Source organism: Hemicordylus capensis, chromosome 3 (genome assembly GCF_027244095.1).
Source record: "Hemicordylus capensis ecotype Gifberg chromosome 3, rHemCap1.1.pri, whole genome shotgun sequence".
In the NCBI taxonomy this organism is placed as follows: domain Eukaryota; kingdom Metazoa; phylum Chordata; class Lepidosauria; order Squamata; family Cordylidae; genus Hemicordylus; species Hemicordylus capensis.
This window is the reverse complement of record NC_069659.1, coordinates 299,315,949-299,343,416: the sequence shown is the minus strand read 5'-3', so window position 1 is coordinate 299,343,416 and position 27,468 is coordinate 299,315,949. Positions and strand designations below refer to the sequence as shown.

General features: G+C 47.0%; 2 protein-coding genes and 1 long non-coding RNA gene across 11 annotated transcripts in view; 2 read left to right on the top strand and 1 right to left on the bottom strand.

Annotated features, from left to right (window-relative positions):
* Nucleotides 1-6,252, top strand: part of CROCC2 (ciliary rootlet coiled-coil, rootletin family member 2) — a 140,858-nt gene extending 134,606 nt beyond the window's left edge. For all 6 annotated transcript variants that reach the window (XM_053304340.1, XM_053304337.1, XM_053304338.1 and 3 more), the window contains 3 exons: nt 121-252; nt 2,779-2,958; nt 5,081-6,252. In XM_053304340.1, the coding sequence (XP_053160315.1) occupies nt 121-252; nt 2,779-2,958; nt 5,081-5,164 (396 nt within the window). In that variant the 3' untranslated portion in view covers nt 5,165-6,252. The remainder of the gene's footprint in view (nt 1-120; nt 253-2,778; nt 2,959-5,080) is intronic.
* On the bottom strand, nt 47-25,257 carry LOC128348745 (uncharacterized). Of its 2 annotated transcripts, none has more exons than XR_008318290.1 (4): nt 25,092-25,257; nt 18,474-18,567; nt 15,184-15,295; nt 47-135 (listed from the first exon to the last, which is right to left on the bottom strand). It is a non-coding gene; the product is annotated as an uncharacterized LOC128348745 (long non-coding RNA). The 2 variants fall into 2 exon arrangements; XR_008318291.1 differs by lacking the exon at nt 25,092-25,257 and adding an exon at nt 20,006-20,111.
* SNED1 (sushi, nidogen and EGF like domains 1) overlaps nt 25,120-27,468 on the top strand; it is a 127,151-nt gene continuing 124,802 nt past the window's right edge. For all 3 annotated transcript variants that reach the window (XM_053304344.1, XM_053304345.1, XM_053304343.1), the window contains exon 1: nt 25,120-25,600. In XM_053304344.1, the coding sequence (XP_053160319.1) occupies nt 25,391-25,600 (210 nt within the window). In that variant the 5' untranslated portion in view covers nt 25,120-25,390. The remainder of the gene's footprint in view (nt 25,601-27,468) is intronic.

The window sequence follows — 27,468 nt, the reverse complement described above, 5'->3', positions numbered from 1 at the left end:
TTCACAAGCATTAACGTCTTAAAACTTACACAGCGCTGCCAAATGTGGGGAGAATAGCAAGAGAGCAGCATCTGGGCTATGCAGGGTCCTGAACAAGGGATTCTGGTGTCTCCTCTGCAGGCAGAGCATGAGAACCTAAGGAAGGAAGATGATACCTTTAGGCTGAGTCAGATGAGGGGGCAACTGGATCGCTCCCTGAGCAGCTTGCAGCAGGAAATGGAAGAAACCCTGAGGCAAAATGAACACCTGAAGGTCAGCATGGGTTCAGGGTGCTGTGTTGATTAATTTTGTCCAAGGTGGTTTTCCATAAAGCTTTGTGGGTAATACCTTTCCCTGATGGTTATCCGAACATTATCTGAAGCTTTGCAAAGTCAGTTGGAAGCCCTACAAAAACTGTTTACAAGAGAGGGTAGGATGAAAAAAACAAAAGCAAGAAGCAGAGAGTCTCTTGGGTGCTTTGGGGCTGTCCGGTGAATGGGTCTTGTAGGGCATATAGTCCAACCCATCCCCTGCTCAGTGTAGAAAATCCAGAGTCAAGAGCAAATGGCTGACCAATCTCAGCATGAAGATCTCCAGCAAGGGAGAGCTGGAGGACAGCTGGTCTTGTGGTAGCAAGCATGACTTGTCCCCATAGCTAAGCAGGGTCTGCCCTGGTTGCATATGAATGAGAGACTGGATGTGTGAGCACTGCAAGATATTCCCCTCAGGGGATGAAGCCACTCTGGGAAGAGATTCCTGCCTGCAACCTTGGAGAAGCAACTGCCAGTCTGTGAAGACAATACTGAGCTAGATAGACCAATGGTCTGACTCAGTATATGGCAGTTTCCTATGTTCCTATGTTCCTAAGGGAGAGCCCCCCACCCCACCCCCAGGTAACTGGTTCCATTATTGAACTGCTTTTACCTTTAGGAAGTTTCTTCCAATGTCCAGTCAAAATCCACCCTCCTACAACGTAAGCCTATTAAAACTTAAGCCTCTGCTATCTGGGGTAGCAGAGAGCAAGTCCTTGGCCTATTCTACACGACAGCCTTTCAGGTATTTGAAGAGTGCTAAGTGTCATGTTCCCACCTCAGTCTTCTCTCCTCCAGACTAATCATACCAGGTTCCTCCATCCTTTCCACACTGGACCTGTTTTCCAGACCCGTGCCCTCTCCTCTGAACCTGTTCCGGTTGGGTTACATACTTCTTAGATTGTAGCACTCAGAACTGGACAGATATTCCAGATGGGGTCTGAAAGTGTGAAATAAAGAGGAACAGAGAAGGCAAGAAGGAAACAGTATACAAACATTCACCTGTGCACAGGATTGAGACAAGAAAGGGCCTGTTCTGTTAGACTCCTTGTGCAGTGACTTGCTACCCAGTACCGTCATAAGAGAAAAGATCTTTGAGCTCCAGAATATTTAGCTGCAGCCAAAGTGTTCAGGCAACCACCAGGATCACAGCTTGTGACGGACTTGTGGGGGGCGGGGTTTGCTTATGTTTCCCTGTGACCCATCCTCATTAGATCCCACTACAGGAGCCTTCTGTTCCTGTAACCAGTTGAAAGCTGGCCCAGGGTCACTAACTAGATTCTGCTTCAGCACGTCCTAGAACTGTCCAGCTTGAGAACTTCTAGCACTGCACAGCCAGAGTCTGCAAAGCCCAATTCTAGATGAACAGTATAGTTGAAAGGTTGACCTTTATAGTCAACCTTCAACAATAGTGCAATGACTGTGTGTTCGCAAGTGGGAAAGTGTTTTGCAATAACACAATCAAAACACTTTAAAACCAGACTAAAGCCACTTCTAAGTAAATGGCTGGCATCCAGATTAACACTGCACTAGTGCAAGGATGTTGCTCTAGCTAGTTCCATTTAATCAGGAGCTTGCATCCCAGACTAGTGTTGCAGGGTGCACTTGCATAACCCGGAGCACAACACCTGTTGTGAAACCACTTCCTGGCTCCTTCTACGTTGCAGGAAATGATACACAGCTATCCACTATCCTTCTTGCACAAGTGCAACGCTTGAGCGCAGGGGCCCAGACCACCAGAGATTGTACAACTTTGAGGATCCGCTCAGCTATGTAACTATCTTGCTTGTCCGGATCTGTGTTTGTTGCACTGATGCAACAAAGGAGGTTGGCCTATGAGTTTATGTTATATATTGGAGGAAATTGAGAAAATGGGGAAATAGCAAAGAGGTACACATGGGAGTTCAGAAAGAAAATACAATAACTAACATACTTAGTTTACCTTATTTCAGCAGCGGAAGCAGTATTCTGGGCATGTTGGCTGAAGAAGTATAATGTACATCCTTACACCATCGCCCTTTGCATACCAGTTCAGAGGAAGAAAACTGATGGCAACTTTCTACAACTGGGTTCAAATATTTATAGAAACTAAAGAGGGGGAAAGACTCCCCATTTTTCCAGCAGTGGATGAGTCTTGGATCCAGTCATCTCTGATGCAGCCTTTGCCATGGGCCAATCTAAATTTAGGTTTTTTCCTCCAAAGTAAAGTTACTCTTCATCTTAAAGGGGTTTTTAACTTACAAAACTAAAGGTGATTCTGGACCCCACTGGTTCTCCTTGCAAAGGGGATTAAGGCTGCACCTAGATTGCTCAGTCCACAAGAACAATGAAAGATAGGGGTCTGTGCCTGTTCTGAGCACTCCTTTGGTGGCGGGGTGGGCGGGCGGGGGTGAAGTCCCAGATGCTCCAGATGGTGCTCTGAGGCTAAATCTGAAACTGGGTTTTGTCACTCAGCCTCATTGAGATCTGTTCTGTGTGTTGATTTTAGACCCAGATAACAGAGCTGGAACGGATGCACGCCCAGAGACTGATGGAGCTCACATCCCGACATCAGCTAGACATGGAGCTGGAGACAGAGAGGCTGCACAGCACTCAGCTCCAAGCGGAACGTTCCCTGGAGTCCAGGGAGCGAACCCACCAGCAGAGGGTGAAGGGCTTGGAGGAGCAGGTAGAGCAGAGCAAATAAACTAGATGTTGCTTTCCACATTCAAATTCCACCCTGATGCCTGCGTTCTGTGGCCAAAATAGATTGTGCAGATTGAGAGGATTGTGCAAAGTTGTTTAATTTGCATAAACTTCTGGTAGCGATTCACTTGTCACGAAATCTAGAGTTTCAGGGCAGGAACTGGGGTCACAGTTGGAAGAGTGGGGAAAGCACTGTTCAAATGGATGTGGTTGAAGGTAGAATAGTAGATGCTGAGGAAGAATACCCTGCTGCTTCCTGCCTCATTCTCCTTCTGAATGTTTCCTGGCTCCCCAGATGGTTGAAAACAGAAGCCACAGAGCTATTCTGCCCATCAGATTCTCCAAACTGTAGTCTAGGAAGCAGTTAGGATTGTATGCAGGAAAAGCATGCATAAAAATGTTTCTTGCTGGAGAGTGCATCAACAGCTCAAAAGAGGCAACATCTAGTGTGGAAGAGCAAACATTCATAAATGCTATCCAAGCGAATCTGCAAGGGCCTAACCACTTCCCTGGCCACCTTGTCTCAGTTTATGCTGCTAGAAATGGGGAAATAATGCACTGATTATTTACTTTCTATGCACTGAAGAAAATGGTTTCCTCCGAGAAAAGAAGCAAGTCTCTTTTCCCCACCCCTCACCTAGGTAAGGCAGGGGGGTAGCATTAAGGGCCATTTGCATATTACTTTTTTAAGGTGTATCTGTGAAATGATTTAAATGTACATCTAAAAGAGTGATGTGTCCATGACAAAAGTGTTGCTTCTTTCTATCTTAAAAGTACACGTGGCAAGGAGATGAGAATGAGTGAATGTATGTGATATCAAACACATGTGTGCCACCATACAGTGTGCAAAGCTGCCCTTGGAGTTCACAACACAAAAAGGAGAGGATGGGTGGGAATGCAGAAGAATCAGAGTAAGGGTGGAAGGGTCAAATCCAGCCTGTTGCTCAGAACAAGACCTTCTCCTTATGCAGGCCATAACAGAGCCTTGTCTTGCTCCAGTTTGGTAGCAGGGTGTTTTAATATTCACAGCACACAGCCTGAATTCAGCACAAGGGGAAAATGTGTAAGTTTTCCTTTCTCATGTGAATCTAAATCGGAACATGTGCACTTTTGCAAGTCAGTGAGGCTATTCTCACGACTGCAGGAAAGCAGGCTAAGGGAGTCAGCCTGCTTCCTTGCAGTTGTGTGCTGCAACGGCAGCAAATCTCACTGAGTACACACACACACACACACACACACACACACACACACACTACACACTACACACTACACTACACGCTCCACTAACCCCATTTTCACAATTGTGAGATGCCTCAGTGTGGCTCTGCGGTGCAGCGACTCATGAGGAGACGCCCAACTGGGAGGCTGCAGCAAGCCTCCTGGCCTCAGTATTCTCCCCAGCATGCCCCGCACACTTGCGTGGGGCCTTCTGGGGGCCAGGCGGCCCCTGATCCCACCACCTCTACCAGTAATCGTGTGTGTGAAGCCCACTCTCCCTCCAGAGCCCAGTTAGGCTCTACACACAGATCATGTGTAGAGCCTCAGTGAGTGTGAGCTGGAGTTGTTTGGGATGAGTTGCCCCCTTTTTTATTTGCTCTCCCAACTCTCCCTTCCTCAAGAAAGAAAGAAAGAAAGAAAGAAAGAAAGAAAGAACACTCATGCTATCCCTTTGAAAAAAAAGAGGATATGTTTGGTTAGGTTTTTAAAAAACAAATATATCCTGCCTTTCCAGTCATAAGGAAATCAAGGCAGCTTAAGGAACATGTTTACAACCCAACAAACTGTGGCTCACTGGGTCATTTGAACTGGCTCTATATATACTCACCCTGAGGTTTTTGAAGGAAGGTCAGGATTTTAAAATATATATATATTCGTAACAATTACCAGGCAAACTTGTTTTCCAGTTAGGTCAGCATTCTGGCTACACCAGCCTAATGTCATCCAAACATAGTTGTGATCCTATACCAGTCCAGCACAAGAGAGGGGGAGAAAACAAGAACTGTGGACTGGTGGCAGGGGGACACATGCTTGGTGACAGAATACAGGGCTGGGCTCGATAATCCATGATCCTAACCCTGTTTATATGTGCCTGTTATGTTCCCCAGGTGAGCACTCTGAAAGAGCAGCTGAATCAAGAAATGAGAAGAAGACAAGCCTACATGAGCCAGATGCTTCACACAGTAAAATGATTCCAAGACAGCCATTGTGCTCTGGTACGCTTTCACCAGGATCCCTGCTGCTCAGGCACTAGACTTCTACATGTCCTTCATTAGGGCACTCAACTGAATCATGGTCAAAGAAACCAGAGCTCCTGGTCTCATGGTGCTAGCAAGCAATGTTTTGTTTTTCCTGAGTAGCACACACACTCTGTACACTTGGAAGGAGCAATCAAGACAGCAAATGACTAAGCAGCATGCAGCCAAGAGGAAACCCTGCTGTGGGGGCAGCTGTTCTCTTTAAGATGCTTGAAACCCAGGGCACTGATGCTTAACTAATTAATTTAGGACATTTGACAAGGAGGGGATTCTCTGTTTGGGTTTCTGGGTCGTGTATCCCTGCATGATCTTTGTGGGGTTTTGCATGGCAACTGTACAAATTGTAACATTCCCATGGAGCACAAAGGGAAAATTTAAATACCTCTGCATTTCCATCACTCAGATTATTTATACCTCAGGGTTTGAAGAGCTGCTGTCAAGAATTCTCTGGTGCATCATGCAAAATATCACGCAACATCATAATCTTACCCATGTACTTAGTGGCCACTCAGCCAGTGTCTCGCCAATTCATGCATCACAAAGGAGTAAGCCTCTTTGAAAACAGAGGAGGCAGGTATTTCCACGAGCATCTAAATTACATTGTGCACTATTAACAGAAGCTAAGAAGTACAGTGTGACCACACCCGGGGATTGATCAAATCCCTTGCTGTGGCTATGAACCTCAAGCCATTTTCATGGTGGCAGGTGGCTGAGATTAGCTCAAAGCCAAGTCATCTTATGACTTGCTGGCCTCAAGACATGTCAGAGTGTTAACATTCAACATTCCACCCACTCTGCCGGCTAACAGGCTCCAAGGAAATCCCTTTAGGAATCAAACTTTGGTTTCCTTGGTGACCACAGGGAACCATCTCGGAGTTGCTGTGAACATCACCTGTTAGCATTGTTCCACATTTTTTCCTTGTGAATGTTTGTTTTTCTAAAGTGTACCACAAACGATTAAAATAAATAACATTTCCTAAAGGAATCGAGAAGAGCAGTTTCCACTGTTTTTCATATATAAAGGCTGCACGTTTCCCAATGATTTGTTTAGTATTTGGCATGTAATCCTGAACCCTGTACAGCTTAGTATTATGAGATTCTTCCCCTTCTTGGTTAAATGCAGCATAAAAGCCAAATGCCTGAATGTACCCCATGTACCGTGACTTAAAATCTGTCTACATGATTGGATTCAAACCTGTTCATCAATCATGGTTCCTAGCCAACAAATCTGGGGAACTGTAAATCTGTAAGGGGGCTAAGAATTACTTCACAGATCTCTCATGACCCTCTCAGAACAGAGTTTCCGGGTTTCTCTTGAAAAAGCTATAACCATTTAAAGCTGTTTCAGATTGGTCTGCTTTAGAATGGAGATAGAGTCTCACGATCAGTGAGACCTGGTTTGCGGAGCTGAGTGGGGAGAGCGGGCCAAGCCCGCTCTCCCCGCACACGAGCAGGGCGGGAGCCCTGAGTGGCCGGATCAGCCGCCCACACGATTGCCGGCTCTGTGACGGAGCTGCCGGGGGCTGGGGCCAATCAGCCCCCAGAAGCTCCAGCATGCCCTGCGCGAGTTCGCAGGGCATGCTCACAAGAACCCCAGAGCTGGGAGGCGGCTTTTCGCCTCCCCTCCGGGCGTCTCCTCGTGAGTAGCCACGGCACAGAGCCGCACTGCGGCTACTCACGATTTTAAAAACCGGGTTCGCGGAGCACTCGCTCCGCAAACCCAGTTTTAGGGGCGGGCTACTTGAGCGGGTAACCCGCTCAAGAACCACTGGGCTCGCAGCCAAGCACAGTGGTTCTCACGATTGCAGAAAATCGGGCTAGCGGAGGCTAGCCCGATTTTCTACAATCGTGTGAATAGCCCCGTACTCTTGCTAGTATCTTTTTGGTTCACATCAAGATGGAACATATTGATACCCAGTGATGTTGGCACCCATTTCTGTCAGCATTTATACTGTTTGTCACAACTGTTAGCAGCCCCAGGAAGCAGCCAACCCCAACACAATTAATCTAGTCCAGCCAGAGCCTCACCAGAGAATGTGTTCCGGTTAAAGGCAATAGAAGACTAGATGCCACCAGGAAGAGAATGCATCTGGCCAGGGGGGAAAATATAGCCAGAGAAAGAGGCATGGGAGGTAGAAAATGAGAGGAGGACCAGCAGTCTTGTGGGAGTGGGTCCTAAGAAGAGGACAGCGCTTTGACATTGCAGGCTGTGATAGCCCTAGAGCTCCAAGGGCTGGGCTGATTGATACTATTACCAGCTATGATAGCGGTGCATTGTTGCCTTATTATTGGTTGTGTCTGGTACAGGTATGTTGTCGAGAGATGGGGGGGTGACTCTGGGGTGGCCATTCCAGTGGTAGTAGGGAATCAACAAAGATAGTGTTGGTAGATCATCAGGCCATTACAGGGGAAGGGAAAATCAGAAACTTAATAGCTCTTTCCCCTTCCAGCTGGCCTATCTGCTCTTTGACCTTGGGGAGCAGTGCCAATCTCCCACAGAGTCTCACCTTGCAATTTTGTAAAACAAACTGGAGATCATCCATGGTTTAATTTTGGATGAAAGAATTGACCTGCTATGCATTACAGAGATTTTGCTGGGTGAGGCTAGTGATCCAATCTGGTCCCAGCTTCTCCCAGCAGGGTACTCTGTGGTGGAGCAGATGAGAAGATGTGGGTAGGAGGTGGTGTGGCCGTGGTCAAGGATACTATCTCACTTATCAGGATCCCTGTCGGGAAATTGGCCCATATCAAGTTTCTGTACCTAAGCCTATGGACCAAGGATAGATTGGGGCTACTGTTGGTGTACAGATCACCCAATTGTTCAATGGAGTCCCTAACTGAGCTGATAGACCTGGTTGCTGGGTTGGCATTGGAGTCGTCCAGATTGTTGATGGTGAGGGACTTCAATTATCACAATGGGACTGGGGTGTCATGAGTGGCTCAGGAGTTCATAGTGACCCTAACCCACAACACCTCTGTAGGTTTGAAGAACTCATTAGGTTGGTCCACCCGAGAAGGTTATTGAATCAGTGGGATTCCAAGAAATTTTGGAAGGGTTTAGAGTTCACTCTCCGATTATTCTATTGATGCTCTGGTGCAAACTTAGAATAACGAACTCACTAGGGCAGCAAACACAATCGCTCCTAAGTGTCCTCTCTGTAGAAACAGAATTAGCCCTGTGGTTTTCAGAAGAATTATGGGAGCTGAAGCAGCGAAGTAGACTAGAGCACAAATGGAGAAAGACTCAACTCGAATTCGACATAGAGCACATCTGAAGATCTATGCTCTGCAAAGCATGTGGCAAAGAAGCAATTCTTTTCTGCCCACATTGCATCTGCAAGTTCACATCCAGCAGTTATCTAAGGTTGTGAGAGGGCTAATATGATCCCCCACCTCCTTGAATCTAAATTTAGAACCATCAGTTACATGTTGTGATGCTTTTAATTTTGTGTGTGGACAAAATCTCTCATATTCAAGCCAAACTGGATTCTACAATTAGGGCAGAGACTGTTATGGAGGTATCCAGCAATTCCTCTTATGTGGTCAAACTGGATCACTTTCACTTTGTAACTCCTGAGGATGTGGACAAGCTGTTTTGGACTGTGCGTCCTAACACCTGCTCTCTTTGACCCTTGCCCAACCTGGCTTATTTTATTTAATAATCAGGTTAACGGGGAGGGTCTGGTAAACATAATAAAAGTTTCCCTAAGGGAGAGTAGGATGCCTCCTTGTCTTAAGGACCCCTCAGAGTTAGGCAACTATAGGCCCATTTCTAATTTCTCATGGCTGGTCAAGGTGATTGAGAGGGTGGTGGCCTCTTAGCTCCATACAGTCTTAGAGGAAACTGATTATCTAGACCCATTTCAAACTGGCTTCCAACTGGGTTATGGGGTTGACTGCCTTGTTTGGCCTGATGGATGATTTCCAATTAGTTATTGACAGAGGGAGTGTGACTCTGCTGATCCTTTTGGATCTCTCAGCAGCTTTTGATACCATAAGCCATGGTATCCTTCTGGGTCGCCTGAGGAAGGTAGGATTAGGTGGCACTGCTCTATAGTGGTTCTGTTCCTACCTCTCGGGTAGATTCTAGATGGTGTCACTTGGAGACTGTTGCCTTGCAAAGCGAGAGTTACTGTATGGAGTTCCACAAGGCTCCATACTGTCTCCAAAGCTCTTTAATATCTACATGAAACTACTGGGAGATATCATCAGGAGATTTGGTGCAGGTTGTTATCAATATGCTATCAACTTCATCAGGAACTGGCATCACTTCCCTAAATGCCTGGCTGGACACAATAATGGGCTAGATGAGGGATAACAGTTGAATCCAACTAAGACAGAGGTACTGATTGTCTTATTAGTTTTGTCATATTAGAATTAGAGGTACTGTCCGGGGGTCAAGACCCAAGAGACGGTTTAGTTCTGCCTGTTCTGGATGGGGTTACACTCCCCCTGAAATATCAGGTACGTAGCTTAGGAGTGCTCCTGAATCCAAAACTCTCTCTGGTTTCTCAGGCTGAGGCAGTGACCAGAAGTGCTTTTGATCAGCTTCAGCTGATACTGTACATTAGCTACACCCATTTCTGGAGGTAAATGACCTTAAAACAGTAGTACATATGCTGATAACCTCCAGACTTGACTACTGCAATGCACTCTATGTGGGGCTGACTTTGTGTGCAGTCCAGAAACTACAGCTGGTACAGAATGTGGCAGTCAGGTTGGTCTCTGGGACAACCAAAAGGCACCATAACACACTGACTTTTAAAGAATTGCACTGGCTGCCAATATATTTCCAAGCGAAATTCAATGTGCTGGTCATTACTTATAAAGCCCTGAATGGCTTAGGTCCAGGGTATTTAAGAGAGCGCCTTCATTGTTATGAACCCTGCCACCTATTAAGATCATCTGGGGAGGTCCGCTTACACTTGCCGCCTGCTTATCTGGGGGCAACTCTGGGCCAGGCCTTCTCTGTGGCTGCTCCAGAGCTTTGGGATGTATTCCCTGTCAAAATAAGAGCTTCTCCATCTCTGTTTTTAAAAAGACTCTTAAGACACACCTGTTTTCTCTGGTTTTTAATTTTGAACTGTTTAATTGTTTTTCTCCTGTGAAATTATTTTAATTGTTTCACCCTTTGAATTGTTTTGAATTGTTTTTATTTTGCGAAAGGGTTTTGATTGTTTGTTTTTATTTTATATACATTACTTTTGTAATTTGGATTGTGTACACCACCTAGAGGTGTCTATATCAGGAGGTATATAAATATGGTAGGTAGGTAGGTAGGTAGGTAGGTAGGTAGGTAGGTAGGTAGGTAGATAGGAACCCAGGGGAAAGCGCCTTTCTGAGAGACTAGAACAGGGTGGTAGGTTAGAGGAGGCCTGAGGAAAATGAGACTCCCCTCCCTAGCTGACAGGTGCAATTGTAGTGAGTGAGGAGCAACTAAGTACATGCAATAGCTCTCTTCAGACATTAAGGCTATTCACACAACACGAGCTGCCTGGGTTACAGCAGGCAGCTCGTGTCATATGGAGCGCTAGGAACCCTCTGCTCCCGGCTGCTCCAGACCTGGGCAGCCCAGTTTTTCTACCCAGGGTTTTACCAAGGGTAGGCGAACCTATGGTTCATTTTACCTCGGTAGGCGATTGAGTGAATGATCGCCCCCGGTGATCTGGGCACCCAGCCAGCCCGCCACCATTTTCAACAGTGAGCTGGGGGGAAGAGCAGCCGTGTGGAGCAGAGCAGCTGCAATACTAAAAGCAGCTGCTCCTCTGCACGTGCACTGCATCCTGGGTCTAGGGAGGAATCAGATCATGCTTTTACCTTGGTAGGCGATCGTGTGAATAATCGCCCCCAGATAACTGGGCTCCCAACCGGCCCACCGCCATTTTGGGGAGTGAGCCGGAGGGGCAAAGCGGCCACACAGAGTGGAGCGGCTGCAATACTAAAAGCAGCTGCTCCACTGCGCATGCACTGCATCCTGGGTCCATGGAGGACCCAGAGCCTGTTTTTCCCCTCCAGCCAACAGAGTGCCGATCGTTGCCCTGGCATATGTGTGGGCACACAATCGGCAAAGATTTCTTCTTTAGTTGATCACCTGCAGGGAGGCAGGTAGTAGCCTGCTTCCCTCACCGCCCTTCCCACTGCCCAGTTAAGAGGTCGCATGTACGACCTTATTTTATGGTTATGTCTGTACATGGGTCTGTACACACATGCACATTTTTGTTTGAATGACTGTGCATACATTCATTTCAATAGTGAACTTGAGTACAAATAGGAAGTGTGCTGTGTGTGCATTAAACATAATGTGTAGATAACTGTACATACAGATCTGTGTGTGTACACTGTCCACAGATTGTACAGTATGCATGGTCTCAACATGATGTGTGAATAGGGATTTTAAACTTATTGTGTCTATGTCCTGTTTGAATAATGATGAACCCCGCTGTCCCATGAGCCTGAGGGTGCTGCTGCAAATTAATTTGGCTCAGCTCCTGTTGCAAGCTGTACAGACCCTTACAACTACGCCTGCTCCAAAGTGGAAGTCAAACCACACTTCAATTTCCCTTGGCTGGAAAACTCATAAATGTACACCAAAAAGGTGGCTGGTTCAGTTCTTTAAACTAGCGTTAACTAGGAATGATGTAGCTTCATCCATTGAGTAGTTATATGTGTATGTGGATAGCCATGTCAGTCTTTTCTTGATCCAATAGGAAAAAATGGATGGCACTTTGAGTCCAACTGTAGATATTTTGTTCTCTGTTGCTGGGACCGAGGACACCTCTGGGTTATCCTTCCCGTAAGCTCCAAGGCAGGACAGTTGATTGGATAGAAATAGAAAGCTACGCCTACTTGAAGCTGAGGGGAATAACCCCGCCCAGTTCTTTTCTGTCCTGGAAAGCTCCAGGCAGCGATTTTTTACTTCTCTCATATCTTTGCTAATTCTGATTGTACAGTTAGGCTCAGAGTGCCACCCATTTTTTCTATCAAGGAGCTAGTTGCTTATGTAAAGCAGATTTCTGCACAGAGGCGGCAGCAGTAGCAGATAACTAACCTTATGATGGCTAGGGCTTTAAGCTGCAGACAGCAAGAGGGATGTCATGCCAGGCCCAATTGCCACATACATTTTATGAAGGCGAATGCTTCACAGTTTCATCGACCAGGTATTGAGCTGTCCTTGCCTAGGCAAAGAGCTGAGAATCCCAGAAAATGTGTATGCATTGCTGGCACAGTCAGGCTTCAATGAGGGAAACTTTCCATGGGGGAATTTAGCTAATCTGCTGCTGTTCCTTCTGAGGCCCGCTGTTCTTTTCTGCTCAGTTTCAGTTCTTACACAGGAATCTGTTCCTTGGCTTCTGTTCAGCATTGAAATGGACCTTGCAATAATTGCTATGGTGTATATTTCTATTGCTTTTTTATTCAATACAAGCACAATTTCAAAGCACATTCCCAGTGGGAAAGAGTTTTATCTTCAGAACACTGGAAGCTAAACCTGCCATTGCAACTACCAACAAACCACTAGGTCTTCTTTTTGTTACAAACACTGAATATATCATAGCAATTGCTATTGTGTGGTCTTTAAAAAAATGAATGCAAAGGGATTAAACTGAGTGTCAGCATTATTGTGCCACTTCTTACCCCACTGGATCATGAGCTTTGTAGAATAATTTACAGCACAGGCTGGTAGCACATGATGAAGCAGAGAAGACAGAAACTTTGCAGAGGGATCCAGCACACATCTTACGGAAGTGCCAATAAAATCAGTGGGGCTTATTTTTACATAATAGATACAATCCAGCAAAGGCTGCAACTAAGTTTAGTCCTATGCATGTTACTTATTTTAGTTGGGATTGTTCTTAAGTAGATGTGCATAGAGTTGCAGATTTAGTTATGACCGCCTTAAATTCCAGTGGCCAATGCAATGTACTGTGGATAGTTCTGTACCACCCACACTGCTGCCAGCATCTAAAACAACGTCAGCACTCTTGCGCAAGAGCGCTCTTGCACTAATATGTCAAAATGCACAACCATGCTTGCACAATACTACGGCCATTGGAAAAAATGGCTGTAGCATCACACAAGTGCAACTGCACAATTTTCCATCTTAGTGCAACAACATTATTGTGCAAAAACACAGGCATTGTTTTAGACTCCCACAACAGTGAGGGAAGTTCAGAACCACTCATGCTACGTTGTGGAGCATGTCAGTCATTGACTTGCAATGGGACTTCTTGTGACTAACTTTTCTTGAATTGTCCCCAGTGGATTAATGTCTCCAATGGAGCATACAGTCTAGTTCAGACAACCATACTGAGAGTAAGGCTCAAGACTAGGAGCCATGCAGAACTGAGCGTGTAGCCCAACTCAGCTTGCCACCTAAACCACATTTACTGTGCCATGTCAGCTTTTGGGAGTGAAATATGCACCTCCCTTAGCCCTTTGTCTTTTAGACTGGGACCTGACATAGCCTAGGAGCTAAGTGCAGATGGGGTAACAAGCACGCAATTGCTCCCTTGCCCCACTGAATGTTTCATAGGTCCACATAGCTCACTTGAGCACCGTTCTGCTGGCCCAATCCCTAGCTGGTGTAAATCAGCAAATTACTACAGTATCAATGAAGCTGATCTGATTCTGTCCACAATCTTTCCCCATTTCCTAAATAGGGTAATGAACTTAGCAAAAAATAGCATCTTTCCCCATTTCCTAAATAGGGTAATGAACTTAGCAAAAAATAGGGACCTGGGCAGCCAATATGTCTGAAGTAATAGCAGTGGAGGGGGGCAGTGGGAGGGACAACAAACCAGAAGTAGAACAGGCAGAAAAGAAAAAATGCTAGATAACTAAAGGGATTAGAATTAGAGATTAGTTAGCTCTAAGGAAGCAAAGCATGCACTTAAAGGCTCACTTAGTTCACTTAGTTCACATGTAACTTTCAGTTGTTTTCTACGTTTCTTTTTTCAGCTGCAAAGCTGGATGAATGGACATTAATGATGGACTTTGTGTGTGTGTGTTCTCAAACATTTATCCCTGGTAAAACTGAGGTTGCATAGACAGGATGAATATTCAGTTACGTGAATGACATCCATGGATTCAGCTGAGATTCAGAGAGAGGCAGGCAGCAGTACTATCTGGGGAACAGATGAAACTGCTGCAAATCTTTAAGGATGGGGCAGCCAGAAGATGCCAAGGCAATATAGTAGAATATGTATTAATGGGAAATGTGGTGACCTCACACTTTACTTCTGCTACCACTTTCCCTGGGAATGAAGCCACAAAAGGGAACATTGGGACTTGCCTTTCAAAGCTGAATTTAAAAGCACTGTGTGTTTGAAAATGGGTATATTGCTTCAATTAGCCAGTTTCCAAATTACTAATGAGAAAAAGAATGTGTGTGTTTTGAGAAAATGAATAATTCCTCCAGCTGGCTGGGATGCTTCCTCTGAGAACATCCACAGGACACTGAGAACCCAACTAGCCTATAGTATTTGTCTTCTTGTCTTGTCAGTGTAAAGATGAAGGTGTTCTCTGTGCTGCAACTTCTCTGCACTGTGTTTCTACCAGTGGCAGCTGGTGCTGGGTGGGTGGCGAGAGGGACCTTTAAAAAGTGAGAACTGGTGGCACTTCCGGCACTTGCAAAACACTGTGAGTAGTGGCGCCCCGCCCAGAGTCTCCTTTTTTAAAAAACTTGGGGCGGCAGTGTACCTTCCTGTTGCTCCTGCACCCATTTTCGGACAGAAGTGGCCAGAAGTACCATGAAGCCCCAAGAGGTCTTTTTTAAAAAGGAGCGCCGGCGGGGATGGGGGGGAGCAGCAGGAGGGGCAAATGAACCCCCCACCCTGAAAGAACCACCACCCCCCGGTGCCAAACTGCAGAGGCATGGTTCCGTGCACACCACTAGCCTGATTCTTCACACTAAGACCTGCATAGGGTGCTCAAAATATTTAAGTTTTTTTCCTCACCCATGGGTCCAGGTACAGCTGTAGGGACCCCATTTTGGTGCTCAGGGAATCTGCACATGGAACTCCACTCATCCGCCATGGGGCATGGTCTAGAGGCACATGATGCAACAACCTTAAGGAAGCAAAGGAGGTCAGCGTCAGTGCCAAAGGGAGATATCATGGTCACCACCCCAAGTTTGATGGAAGAAAGGCAGGATATAAACCAGAGCTGCACAGTTTTGGCCCTCCAGCTGTTGTTGGCCTACAACTGAATATTGGCCACCGAGGTGGGGGATGATGGGAGCTGTAGTCCAACAACAGCTGGAGGGTCAAAGTTGTGCTGCCCCAATATAAATAATGCATAAATACTAATGGGAGAACTGAATGGTTATTTATAGCACAGGCCTCAATCTTGTGAATACTTTCATGTCTCTTCTTTGATTTAAAGGGGATTTCCCAGGGATGTCCCAGTATTTGTAGGACACAAATATAAAATAAAAAAGAAAATTGAGAGGATGATGGCAAGTATACTAGAGATCATAAACACTGATTTCATTAAGTCCTGATGTGTGCAGGCTCTTCTATAGTATCATACATCTACTGCAACAATTTCAAAGCATTTATTTCCTTTTTACTCTCCAGGCCACATTTAATAATCAATAAGTGGGGGACATTGAGCAGAAAATCACTGCTCCATTAAGAGTTCTACACTGAGCTTGTTTTAAAATTTATTTGTTTTATAATCTGCAATGTCATGGGGCTCTCATAGTTCTGTGAGGAAGTGTTGTGCTGCCTTTCCAAGGGTAACTTGAGCCTGCTTGATAAAATGATTTGTTTAAGATAAATGTTGCATGTTTTTTTCTTGCTGAGACAAAGGGCTACTTGATTTTGACATGCAACTTAAAAACATCGCGTTGCAAAAAAGAATTTCCTGATCATATTTTTAGCACCTTGAGAAAAAAAATGAAAACAATGTTAGCTGTATGAATGTTTTAGAAGAACAAACAAAATTCCAGTCTGGCGATTGCTGTTATGCGCCCACACTTGGCAACAAAAACTTTTAGACAAGCAGGTAGGCACTAAAAGCCCTGGGAACAGGCAAGGCTGAGGTAGACACAACTACAGAGCTCTTCTAGAGGTATCTCTGATGTCAGCTTGTTGTAGGCATCCTGCCCACCCACCCCCCAAAAGCTGGGATAATTCTGCTGACCTTTCACTTTGTTGTTTCATTTATATACTGTCCTCCTTCAGAAGCAGGGGCATAATGTCCACTGAACAAGATGGGGGGGACACACAATTGTCCCCAGGCCCAGAGGGTCAGGGGGCCCCACAAGGCTCTCCCTGGCTCAGGGTGCTACCTTGCCCCTTCCCACACCCAGCCAGTGAGGAAGGTGCTCACCAGCTGGGAGCAAGAAGCACGCCCCTGTCTCCTCTCCTCTCCAGCTCTCTGGAAGAGGGAGGGACCCTCTCCCAGGCATTGGTCCTGTCCCTGCATCTGATGTCAGACACAAGGGGTGGGGCCGATGCCAAAAAAAAACCTGGCAGGGTTTCATTTTGGCAGTGAGATCAGATGGGCTGGGCAGGAAGAAATAGAGGTGGTTCTTCCTGCCTGCCCAGCAGTGGCAACCATGCCGGGCTTGGCCATGCAAAGCCGCCACAGCAGCAGCAGGCAGGCAGGCGCTGGGCAAGCTGCTGGTTGCTGCAGTGTGGCTACAGGCGAGTGGTGCCTGAGAAGCAGGCTGCGCAGCTGGCTGCAGAGTGGCCGAAGTGGAGCCCGAAGAGCCTGACCATGCCAGCAGGGAGGCGGCAGAGGCGGCAGCGGGTCCCTCAATGTGAGTACAGCAGCTAATTGCCCCGCCCCTTGCATCTGGTGTCAGGTGCATGGGGGCGTGGCTTGGGGCCCACAAAACTCCCCTGTTGCACTTTGTCCCCCGGCCACCTGTAAGCTCGCTACACCACTGTTCAGAAGGCATACTTGGGATTCCCCAGCAGCAGTAGTGGCTTGTCCAAGGAAGTCGGTGGTGAGGAGGGGGGGGCAGACAAGACACAGCTGCCGCTGGTTACTGGCGGCCTCTTCCATCCCACCCTGCCCTGGTGTTAATGAGAGCCACACTGCCTGCAGTGTGGTCATTTTTCAGGTAGAGCTGTGCGGGCTGGTTAATCATTGACCAGACTGCACAGCTCTACCTGAAGAATGGCCAGCCTGCAGGCTGCACAGCTTTAATTAATGCTGAGGTGGAAGAAAGAGGCTGCCAGTAACCAGAGGCAGCTGCTTCTTACTGGAGGCCGCTTGGCTTGTTAGGACAGACCGCTACTGCCCAGTGGTGTTCAGTACAGCTATTGGCCAGCCCCAAATATGGTTAATTCATTTTTCCAAGCCAGAAATAAGAAGATACCCATGTCATTCACACAATCAAATCCTGTGTTCTACTCGGGTTTGGGAGCTGTGTATGCTCCCAATTTTCAGTTGTGTGGGAGCAACGTCGGAGGAAAACCCGAGTAGAAGTGACTGTGTGAAAGCAAGATGGAAGGAAAACCTGGGTAGCTTTTCCTCCTGCCTTGATTCTACACATCTACCCAGGTTTTCCTCAAACCTTGCTTCCACACAACCAAGAACTGGAAGCACACACAGCCCCCAAACCTGAGTAGAACACAGGATTGATTATGTGAATGATCTCACAGTATGCAGTATGTAAGCTTAGCACTCACCTAAGCCTACAAATAACCCAGTTTCCCTAGAGCAGGCCTGCTCAACTTTGGCCTCCCAGCTGTTTTTGGACTACAACTCCCATAATCCCCAGCCACAGTGGCCAATAGCCAGGAATTGTAGACCAACATTTGCAGGAGGGCCAAAACTGAACAGGCCTGCCCTGGAGACATATCTATACTGTAAACTTTTAACAATTATTCCCTCAAGAGTGCTGAGATCGGGGTTAGGGGTTTCTACCAGAGAATTCTCAGCATTTTCATTAAACCACAATTCCCAGGCTTCTTTGTGGGAAGCCATGAGAGTTACTTAAATGGATATAAACTGATATAGACTGAGTATAGATAGGCCTATTAAATTTCTTTTGTAGTGCAGAACTGCTTTAGCCACCCAAGGGCTTTTTTAGACTCTTCAAAAGCATGAAGCAAAGCCTGCTTCTGAACAGAGGCAGGATGCAATTTCTTGAATCCCAAAGCAAACATTATAAACTTAACAACAGTGCATATTTAATTGAAAAAAAACATGCAGTCAATCCTGCTAACTATGCTGCAAGATCACAGATTGGTTCACATAATCACATGCAGAACAGGATGCTTTAACTCACCTTACAAACTGAGGAAATTATCAATATTCCATCTAGAAAGCTAGGTCTGTTCTCCAGAGTCAGTCATGGCTTATACAAACAATCAGAAAGCGTCCTTGAAGACAAATGAAAAGTCACTTGATTAGTTCCGACTACTGTCATTTTCACAATCAAATACTGTGTTCTACCCAGGTTTGGGAGCTGTGTGTGCTCCCAATTTTTGGTTGTGTGGAAGCAAGGTAAGAGGATAGTTTCTCCTCCTACTTTGCTTCCACACAATCACTTCTACCCAGTGTAGTGATCAGTCACTGAGCAGCCCTTCCTCTCCCCTAAAGAGTTAACCAGAAGTGAGCCCTGTCCTGTATGACAGGCTGGTGAACTCCAGGGATCAGCCAATCAACACAGCAGGTGGGTGGGACCTAGAGAGCCATGAGGAGGAAGAGAAGGGTTCCTTGGTTAGAAGAACCTAGGCTGAAGGTGAGAGAAGCATGGGTGGAAAGGCTTAGTGAGGAGCAATGGAGTTTTGCTCCCTCATGGTCAAAAGCTAGCCTGGAGATTTCTTTAAAGTGTGCTGTTCCAGCATCATCTGCAGTGCTTTCTGAAGGATTCTTATAACCTACTGAGTACTTCTTTTACCAGTAACTAAAAGCTGAGAGCCTCAGATCAAAGCAGTCTGTAGCATGTGAATAAAGTCTTTTTTCCCTTTTTGTTCTTTGCATTTTACAAGCCTCTCTGAGTGGATTTTTTTTTTTTAACTCAGGGAAGAGGGGGCTGGAAGGGGGTCTCATTCTGGTGTAACATGTCTCAGACATCAGCAACTACCAGTTTTCTCTCCACATGTAAACATGCATGTGGAAGGGTTTGTTTGTTTGTTTGTTTTGTATACTTTTGCAATAGCAAGAGAAGGGGAGAGTTTTCCCAGGGATTTCCACCCAAACCTGGGTGGGGTGGGGGGGTTTAAGCTCTGTCGATAAGTGTGTGGTGGTAGCAGCCTAGAGCCTACCAAGATTACAGGAAAGTTTGGGGGAAAACCTTTGTTCAGAAAACACAGAGGGGATGATTCAGCACTTTTCTTCCCCTCATGTGCGCTTGTTCTGAGACAAAGACTTGTAATCTGCTACTCCCAGGTTTTCCTCCTACCTTATTTCCACACAACCAAAAACTGGGAGCACACACAGCTCCCAAATGCAGGTAGAACATAGTTTTTGAGTGAAGCTATTCACACATGCAAGCAAAACGGGGTTAAGTAAGCCCAGCCTGGTTTTGCCTGTGCATGTGTACCACTGGTTTTGGGCCCAATCCCAGCGGTGCCTCAGCCCACTTCTGTAGCCAGTGCATTATGGGAGCTCCAGAGGGATGGGGCAATGTGGGGTGATGCATCCTGGCCCTCTGAGCTACCAGCAGTAGCCAGTAGTCATCTGGGCAGGCAACCCGCTCACCCAAGAGGGAGCCCTCGGTCGCCTGTGGGGAGGTAAGCTTTTTAAGGCTTCCTTCCTGTTAGCCCTCTTGCCCTTTCTCACTGCTCATGAGAAAGGGCTCATTGTGTGAATTACCTCTATGAGTGTTGACCAGAGCATTATTCTTGTTCTTTAACCCAAGCCAGGTGAACTTATATTCTACTTGGACTCGGAGTCTCCAGTTGTGATCTTTCTTGGCTTTACTACCTATATTAATTGATATAAGAACATTTTATAGTAACTGTCAATTAGAATATGCAAGATTTATTGAAGGAAACCGGAACTTAGATACTGACAACAGATTGCCATTGTGATATTAGTTACAATCACATCTAATATACTCAGTTTTTATCCCACTTTGCTTAAGTGTTTGTGTGTGTTCCTTTATTAACTTCACAATGCCTGAACCGACATGAACCAAATTGGGTACAGGGACACATAAGGACACCTTAATGGCATAGTTTGTGATGATGCCATGTACCCCAATTCAAGACAGTGGACGCATAAACATTTGAGGTACAATTGGGCTAACTTGTGAACCGCCTAACTGATTTGAACCAAATTTGCTACAGCTGTATGGACACATAGGCATAGGTTGTAATGATGTCATCCACCCCAATTCAGGATGGCGGATGCGTGACTGCTTGAGTCGCAAGTGAGTTAACTTGTGGACAGCCTAACCAATTTAAACCAATTTTGGTACAGTTATAGTGAGTAATACATGGAGACACCTCAACGGCATAGTTTGTGATGATGTCATCCACCCCAATTCAAGATAGTGGATGCAGGAATGGTTAAGGCACAAGTGGGCTAACTTGTGAACCATTTAACTGATTAAAAGTAAATTTGCTGCAGCTGCAGGGACCCACAGGAATGGCTCAAGGGTGTAGTTTGTAATGATGTCATCCACCCTGATTCAAAATGGTGGACACGTGAACATTTGAGGCACAAGTGAGCTAACTTATGGACTGCCTTAGTCATGTGCACGGACCGGTTCGGAGGCCATTCTAAAGGCCTCCAGACCGGTCCGGACACGGGGTGGTTTTGGTTCGGGTGGGGGATTCCACAGGAGTACGGGGGGGGGCTTTACTCACCCTCCCAAGAACGGCGCCGTATTTATGTGAGTAAGCAGGCGGCATGCCTCCCTGCCGCCCGCTTCATTCCCCCTCTCGGCGTTCCCTCCGTTCAAATTCTGAATCGGGCGGCAGGGTATCTCCCAGTCCCTGCCGCCCTCTTTAATGCCCCCGCTCGGCTGGCGGTCGCCCCATTCAAGCCTTCAAGACCCCTGCCAGGCCGGCCCGGCCCTTCCCTTCCCTTCCCTTCCCTTCCCTTCCCTTCCCTTCCCATTGCAAGGGGGACGAGCGGCAGAACTCCCTGCCTTCCCCCTTGCCGGCTGCGCTGCAAATGGCTTCTAAGAAGCCATTTGCAGCGCAGCCGGCAAGGGGGAAGGCAGGGAGTTCTGCCGCTCGTCCCCCTTGCAATGGGAAGGGAAGGGAAGGGCCGGGCCGGCCTGGCAGGGGTCTTGAAGGCTTGAATGGGGCGGCCGCCAGCCGAGCGGGGGCATTAAAGAGGGCGGCAGGGACTGGGAGATACCCTGCCGCCCGATTCAGAATTTGAACGGAGGGAACGCCGAGAGGGGGAATGAAGCGGGAGGCAGGGAGGCATGCCGCCCGCTTACTCACATAAATACGGCGCCGTTCTTGGGAGGGTGAGTAAAGCCCCCCCCCCCGCCGTTATTTGGAACCCCCCACCCCAGTGCCGGACCGCAGCTCCGCGGTTCCGTGCACATCCCTAGACTGCCTCACTGATTTGAACCCAATTTGGTACAGTTGTAGTGTGTAACACATGGGGATACCACAATGGCATCGTTTGTGTTTATGTCATCCAACCCAGTTCAAGATGGTGGACACATGAATGTTTGGGCTAACTTGTGAAGTGGGCTAACACAAGTGGGCTAACTTGTGAAGATGGTAATTATCAATTAAGATTATAGTGAAAGGAAAGTAGGCACTTTAGTTCTTACCAGAACTTCTTGTGTCACAAGCCTCCACAATCCCACTTGTCTGTCACATTTTTGCTCTGCCTCTTTCTTCTCCCCCTGCCATGGATATGGAAAACTAGCTGGCAGGATCAAAGAGCTCCATTAGAGTGAAAGTCTCTTGCAATTAATTAATATGTGCTTATTTTGTTATAAGCTTCAAGGGATACACATTGGAGCTCTTCTCACAATAACTGAGAAAAGCTCCGGGGCGGTCTGCAGGGAGAGCGGGTTTATCTTCCCTTCTCTTCACTCGCCCAGACGACCGGCAGTTCCAGGGGTTGGGGTGCTGGGATGCCCCACCCCCTGGAGCTAAAAAAATGTACTGTGTGAGTCCGTGGTGCATGATTGGGATCCCCCCGCCGAGTGTGCCAACCATGGCTGCTTGACACACAATCAAATAAATGAGGTTAAGGGAGTGCTAGCCTACTTTGGCAGGTTTGTGTTGTGTAGCTGCTGGGATCGGGCCCAATCCTGGCAGTTCACACGGACGTGCAAAACTGGGCTGGACTCCCTTAGCCCGGTTTTGCACATGTGTGGAAATAGTCTCATTGACTGGCAATGTGTGCTCATAATGGTTTCAATATATTCAGAAGGCATTGGGAGAAATATGGGAGAGACAGCCAACTACATGAACAAAGCATGGGTCCTCAAGAAGAGGAAGGAAGGTTTTGCTGCCATGAAGAGGTGGGGGGAGCACATTCGGATACATGTGCAAATTGGACATGCACATTCCAGAGGGCAATTTGCTAAACACACACTTTTCTGGGGCCTGAATTCCATTACAAGTGTACGTATGCAGGGTGGCAAGTATTATTCATATAGGGTAACTTGGGAAGGTGGGTGGTATGTTCATCTCAATAGATGTGCATGCATACGCACACGCACACACATGACCACACACCAGAAGACAAGAATGTTGAGTCAAACAAATGAGAAAGAACTACAAAGCTCAGCTGGACTATTATGTTTGCCTTGTGCATTTGCTGAATGTTACCGTTATGCTATCACTTTCATTTCCTGGCAATCTCCCAGATTTGTCCTGTTAAAAAGGCCTTCAGAAGTTTCAGCACGCAGCACTTCCAGTAAGCAGCTGGTGTAAATTTGTAAGAATATATCCAGCTCTGCTCCCAAAACTAGGCTTATCTTTGTAACCTTCCCATTCCTAAACAAGGCAAAACTCGTGTATGTTTTAACTTCAATATTGCTTGGTTCTTCATTGTAGCATCTAGATGGCACTACTCAGAACATGAAGAAAAGACCAATCTCAGTATTATTACCTGCACATTTATCTGTTTACATGTGTGGAATGCAATGGGGAAGCTCCACCATAGCTCAGTGGTGGAGCACATGCCTTACATGTAGAAGGTCCCAGGTTCAGACTCCAACATTTCCAGGTAGGGTTGGGAAAGATCCCTCTCTGAAAGCTGGGGGAGCTGCTGCCAGTCACTGCTGCCAGTACTGAGCTAGATAGACCAATGGTCTGATTCAACATAGGCAGTTTCATATGCTCCTCATGAAGGAGTTGCATGTACCTCCAGTGACTGTTGCAGTGATCCATCTTATTTATTTATTACTTCTCTGTGTAAACCGCTCTGAGCCATTTTTGGAAGGAAAGTATAGAAATCGAATAAATAAATAAGTAAATTATATTTCTATACTGCCCCATCTAACAGCTCTGGACAGTTTACAAAACCAAAACAAACTATAATCATTTAATAATCAAATCAAAACTATATCAAATTTAAACAACTCAAACACAGTTTAAAACTGTTAAAACAATTAAAACCATTTAAAAACTCTGGAAGGCCAGACCAAAAAAAAAGTGTTAAGGGCTGTCTTAAAGGCCAATGTTTCTAATCCAAGAATTTCTGTGGGGAGTGCATTCCACAACCCAGGAGCAGCTACAGAGAAAGCCCGGTCCTGAGTCGCCACCAGACACACCCGTGGCAGCTGGAGATGGACCTCTCCAGATGACTTCAACATGTGGTAGGGATCATAGAAGAAGGCATCCTCTAAGGCAGGGATTCTCACCGTTGGGTCCCCAGATGCTATTGGACTTCAGCTCCCATAATACCTGACCAAAGGCCAGTGGGGATGGGGATTATGGGAGCTGAAGTCCAATAACATCTGGGGACCCAACGTTGAGAATCCCTACTCTAAGGTAACCCAGACCTAAGCCATTCAGGGCCTTAAAGGTAACAACCAACACTTTGTATTTTGCCCGGAAATGTATTTGTAGCCAGTGCAGCTGTTTAAGTCCAGGCATATGGTCTCTCCGTGTTACCCTGGAGACCAATCTGGCTACCGCATTTTGAACTGAAGTTTCTGAACTATGCACAAAGGCAGCGCATGTAGAGCACATTGCAATAGTCCAGTGTCTCAGCTAACCTCGTGGATGGGTCAGTCCTGCCACAAAAGACCGTGAAGGGTAACCATTCCTTGGTCATGGTTTCATGTGTCAAGTTGTGGCAACTAAGGGCATGTATGCACACCAATCTCCCGCGTTTAGCAGTCTAGTGGGACTATACAAGAGTCTCTCTAAGGAAGATTCTCTTTGAAATCTTGAAATACTGTGATGGTCATTTAGTAGTAACAATGCAGTGTTGAAACGCTGGCTGGGAGAGAATGTCTTTTGGACGAAAAGCTTGTCTTGGAGAGCGTGCAGAGTGCCTTTTCCTTGCCACAGTTATTATCCCCACATCTAGGCCTGCGCTGCACACAGCAAGAGTTGGGGTAATCTCCCAAATAGGGTGTGTGTGTGTGTGTGTGTGTGTGTGTGTGTGTGTGTGTGTGATCCATTAGTTCATCCTGAAGAAAAGACTGTGGTTGCTCACAGCTCCAATTTACACGTATTTACTCGGAAACAACACAACCTACTGAGGGAATAATTTGCCTCGATGGGGCGAACTTCGAGCAGCTAGGTCTGTCTAGCACTTGGGCAGCCCTGCGTGCCCTGAGGTCGCTCGCTTGCCACGCACGCCGCCTTATTAGCCGGAGCTGAGCGCGGCGCTGCCCCCGTCCAGGCTTCTTAGCGCTTTAAGAGAAGGCTTATTCTTCTAAGCCCGCCCCTAACCTCCACGGCCGCCTCCTTCAGGTCCCGTCGTAATTGGCTGACCAGGGCATGAATATGTATGTCCTGACCTGTGTGAATGAGCTGCCGTCCCCTTCCTCGCTGCTGTGAGAGAGGCTCAGTGTGCGAGCGAGCGGGTCCCTCAGCCGCTGCTGCGCTGCCTCCGTCGTCGTCGTCACCACCACCAGCAGCCCCTATCTCTCGCGCGCGCGCGTCCCGGGAGCCGGCATTGCCCTGCTCCTCTCGTGCCAGGGGTCCTCTCGCCAAGCGCGCTGCCCTCCCCTCCGGCCCGCCCCGTCTCCACGCTCCGTCTTTCAACCCGTGTCACACCGTCGTTTCTCCTGCTCGTGGTTCGGCGCCCGCCGGGGAGATGCGGGGCCTGTCCAGCTGGATGGTGCTGCTGGCGCTAGGCAGTTGGCTCCGGCTGCGGGCGAAGGGCGCCGTGCCCCTGGCGGACTTCTACCCCTTCGGGCCGGCGCAGGGGGACGCGGCCACCCCGCAGCAAGACGATGGCGGCTCCGGGCTCCGGCCCATCGCTGTGAAGTTCCCCTTCTTCGGCGCGGCTCACGCGGCGCTCTACGTGAGTAGTTGCCCCCTCAGGCTAAGGCAAGCGGAGGGCTTTGCGTCTCTCCGAGGTTGCTTAACTCGGAGTAGTTACCCCGGAACACGACGTGCGTTTTTTAAGATGCTTCATGCGGGGCGGTCACTCTGTTACCGATATGACTGCGAGTAGTGGTGCTAAAATAGAAAACTCTTTGATCGTGCGAATGGCTGCCATGAAGCCGGTGCCTGCCAACCTACCTAGTTGCACCGGATTAAACGACATCTTCGCCATACGGCTACATCGACAGGGGTACTCTTTCTCAGCAGTGCGATCCTAAACATGTTTGCTCTAGAGTAAATCCTACTAGGTTCGATGGCTCTTATGCCCGAGTAAAAATGCTTCGAACGCAGCCTTAGAGTATCTGAACTGGGCCAAAGCTAAAGCAGCCGAAATCTTAATTGGTTTAGTAATCTAGGGATGGCAGCACAGAATAGCTTCTGCCTTGTGCTTAAATTGCTTAAGTGCTACCTTTCCACCCACTGCCCACCACCATCATATGAGATGTTGGAAAGACCATGGGATCCTGTTTAAAAGTCTGTGCCTTTAGACTGCACCCGTATGAACTTTATGAAGTCAGTTCAACAGATTTCTGGTGTTAAATCTAGTGTGATTCTCTCCGGTGGATGAATCAGGGTGCATGCCATGCTTTAAGTACTGCTCTCTATGTGAGCTGGATGCTCCCGTGAAACAGTTGTCTTGTAGAGAATGGTATTCGCACACCATTGCAAATCTATATCCAGGTAGATTATCCCAGCGTTCACCTGGGGATCTCAGCGAAAGCAAAGAGAACTACTACTCTTTAGCACTTGCTTGTGGCATGATATTTATGGTTTCAGGAATATATGATAAAAATTTCATATAATGGGACAGCATGACAGGACTCTCAAAAGCTAGGTAGGAGGGAAGAGTGTGGCAGCATACTCACACAAAAGTAAAGGCTGAGGCAGGCCCCATGCTGATGTATCAACCAGTGGACTTCTTATTTATTATTGTTTTTAAATATGCATACTGCCTGACTCCAGAGGCTTTAGGCAGTTCATAAAAATAAACACAACAAAATAAGACAAAATATGCATATTTTGCCATATACATGTACATCTGGAAAACTATGTTACTGGCAGTGAGGAGACGACATACTTGATTCTGGGGAATATTAATAATAATAATAATAATTATTATTATTATTATTTTTACATTTATATCCCACTCTTCCTCCAAGGAGCCCAGAGTGGTGTACTACATACTTGTGTTTCTCCTCACAACAACCCTGTGAAGTAGGTTAGGCTGAGAGAGAAGCAGCTGGCCCAGAGTCACCCAGCTAGTATCATGGCTGAATGGGGATTTGAACTCGGGTCTCCCCGTTCCTAGTCCAGCACTCTAACCACTACACCACGCTGGCTCTCCAGTAATAATAACAACTCCATAATAAGCATGAAAGTATATCCTTTTGAGCAAGTCATCTTAACAAAGGGGAGGGGGCATAACTCAGTAGGAGAGCATTTGTTCTGCACGCAGTAGGTCCAAGGTTCACTCCCTGGCATCTCCAGGTAGGGCTAGGAAAGAATCATGCCTGAAGACTTGGAGAGTCATTGCCATCAGTGACTGAGCCAGTCACTTCTCTCTCAGCCTAGCCTACTTCACAGGGTTGTTGTGAAAGAGAAACTTAAGTATGTAGTACAAAGGATGTAGTACACCACTCTGGGCTCCTTGGAGGAAGAGCGGGATATAAATGTAGTCATCATCATCAGTGCAGACATTCCTGTACTGAACTTGATAGACCAATGGGGTAATGACTGTTGGCTATACTCAACTGGTGTACCAGATGTGGACCTTGAGAAAGCTCA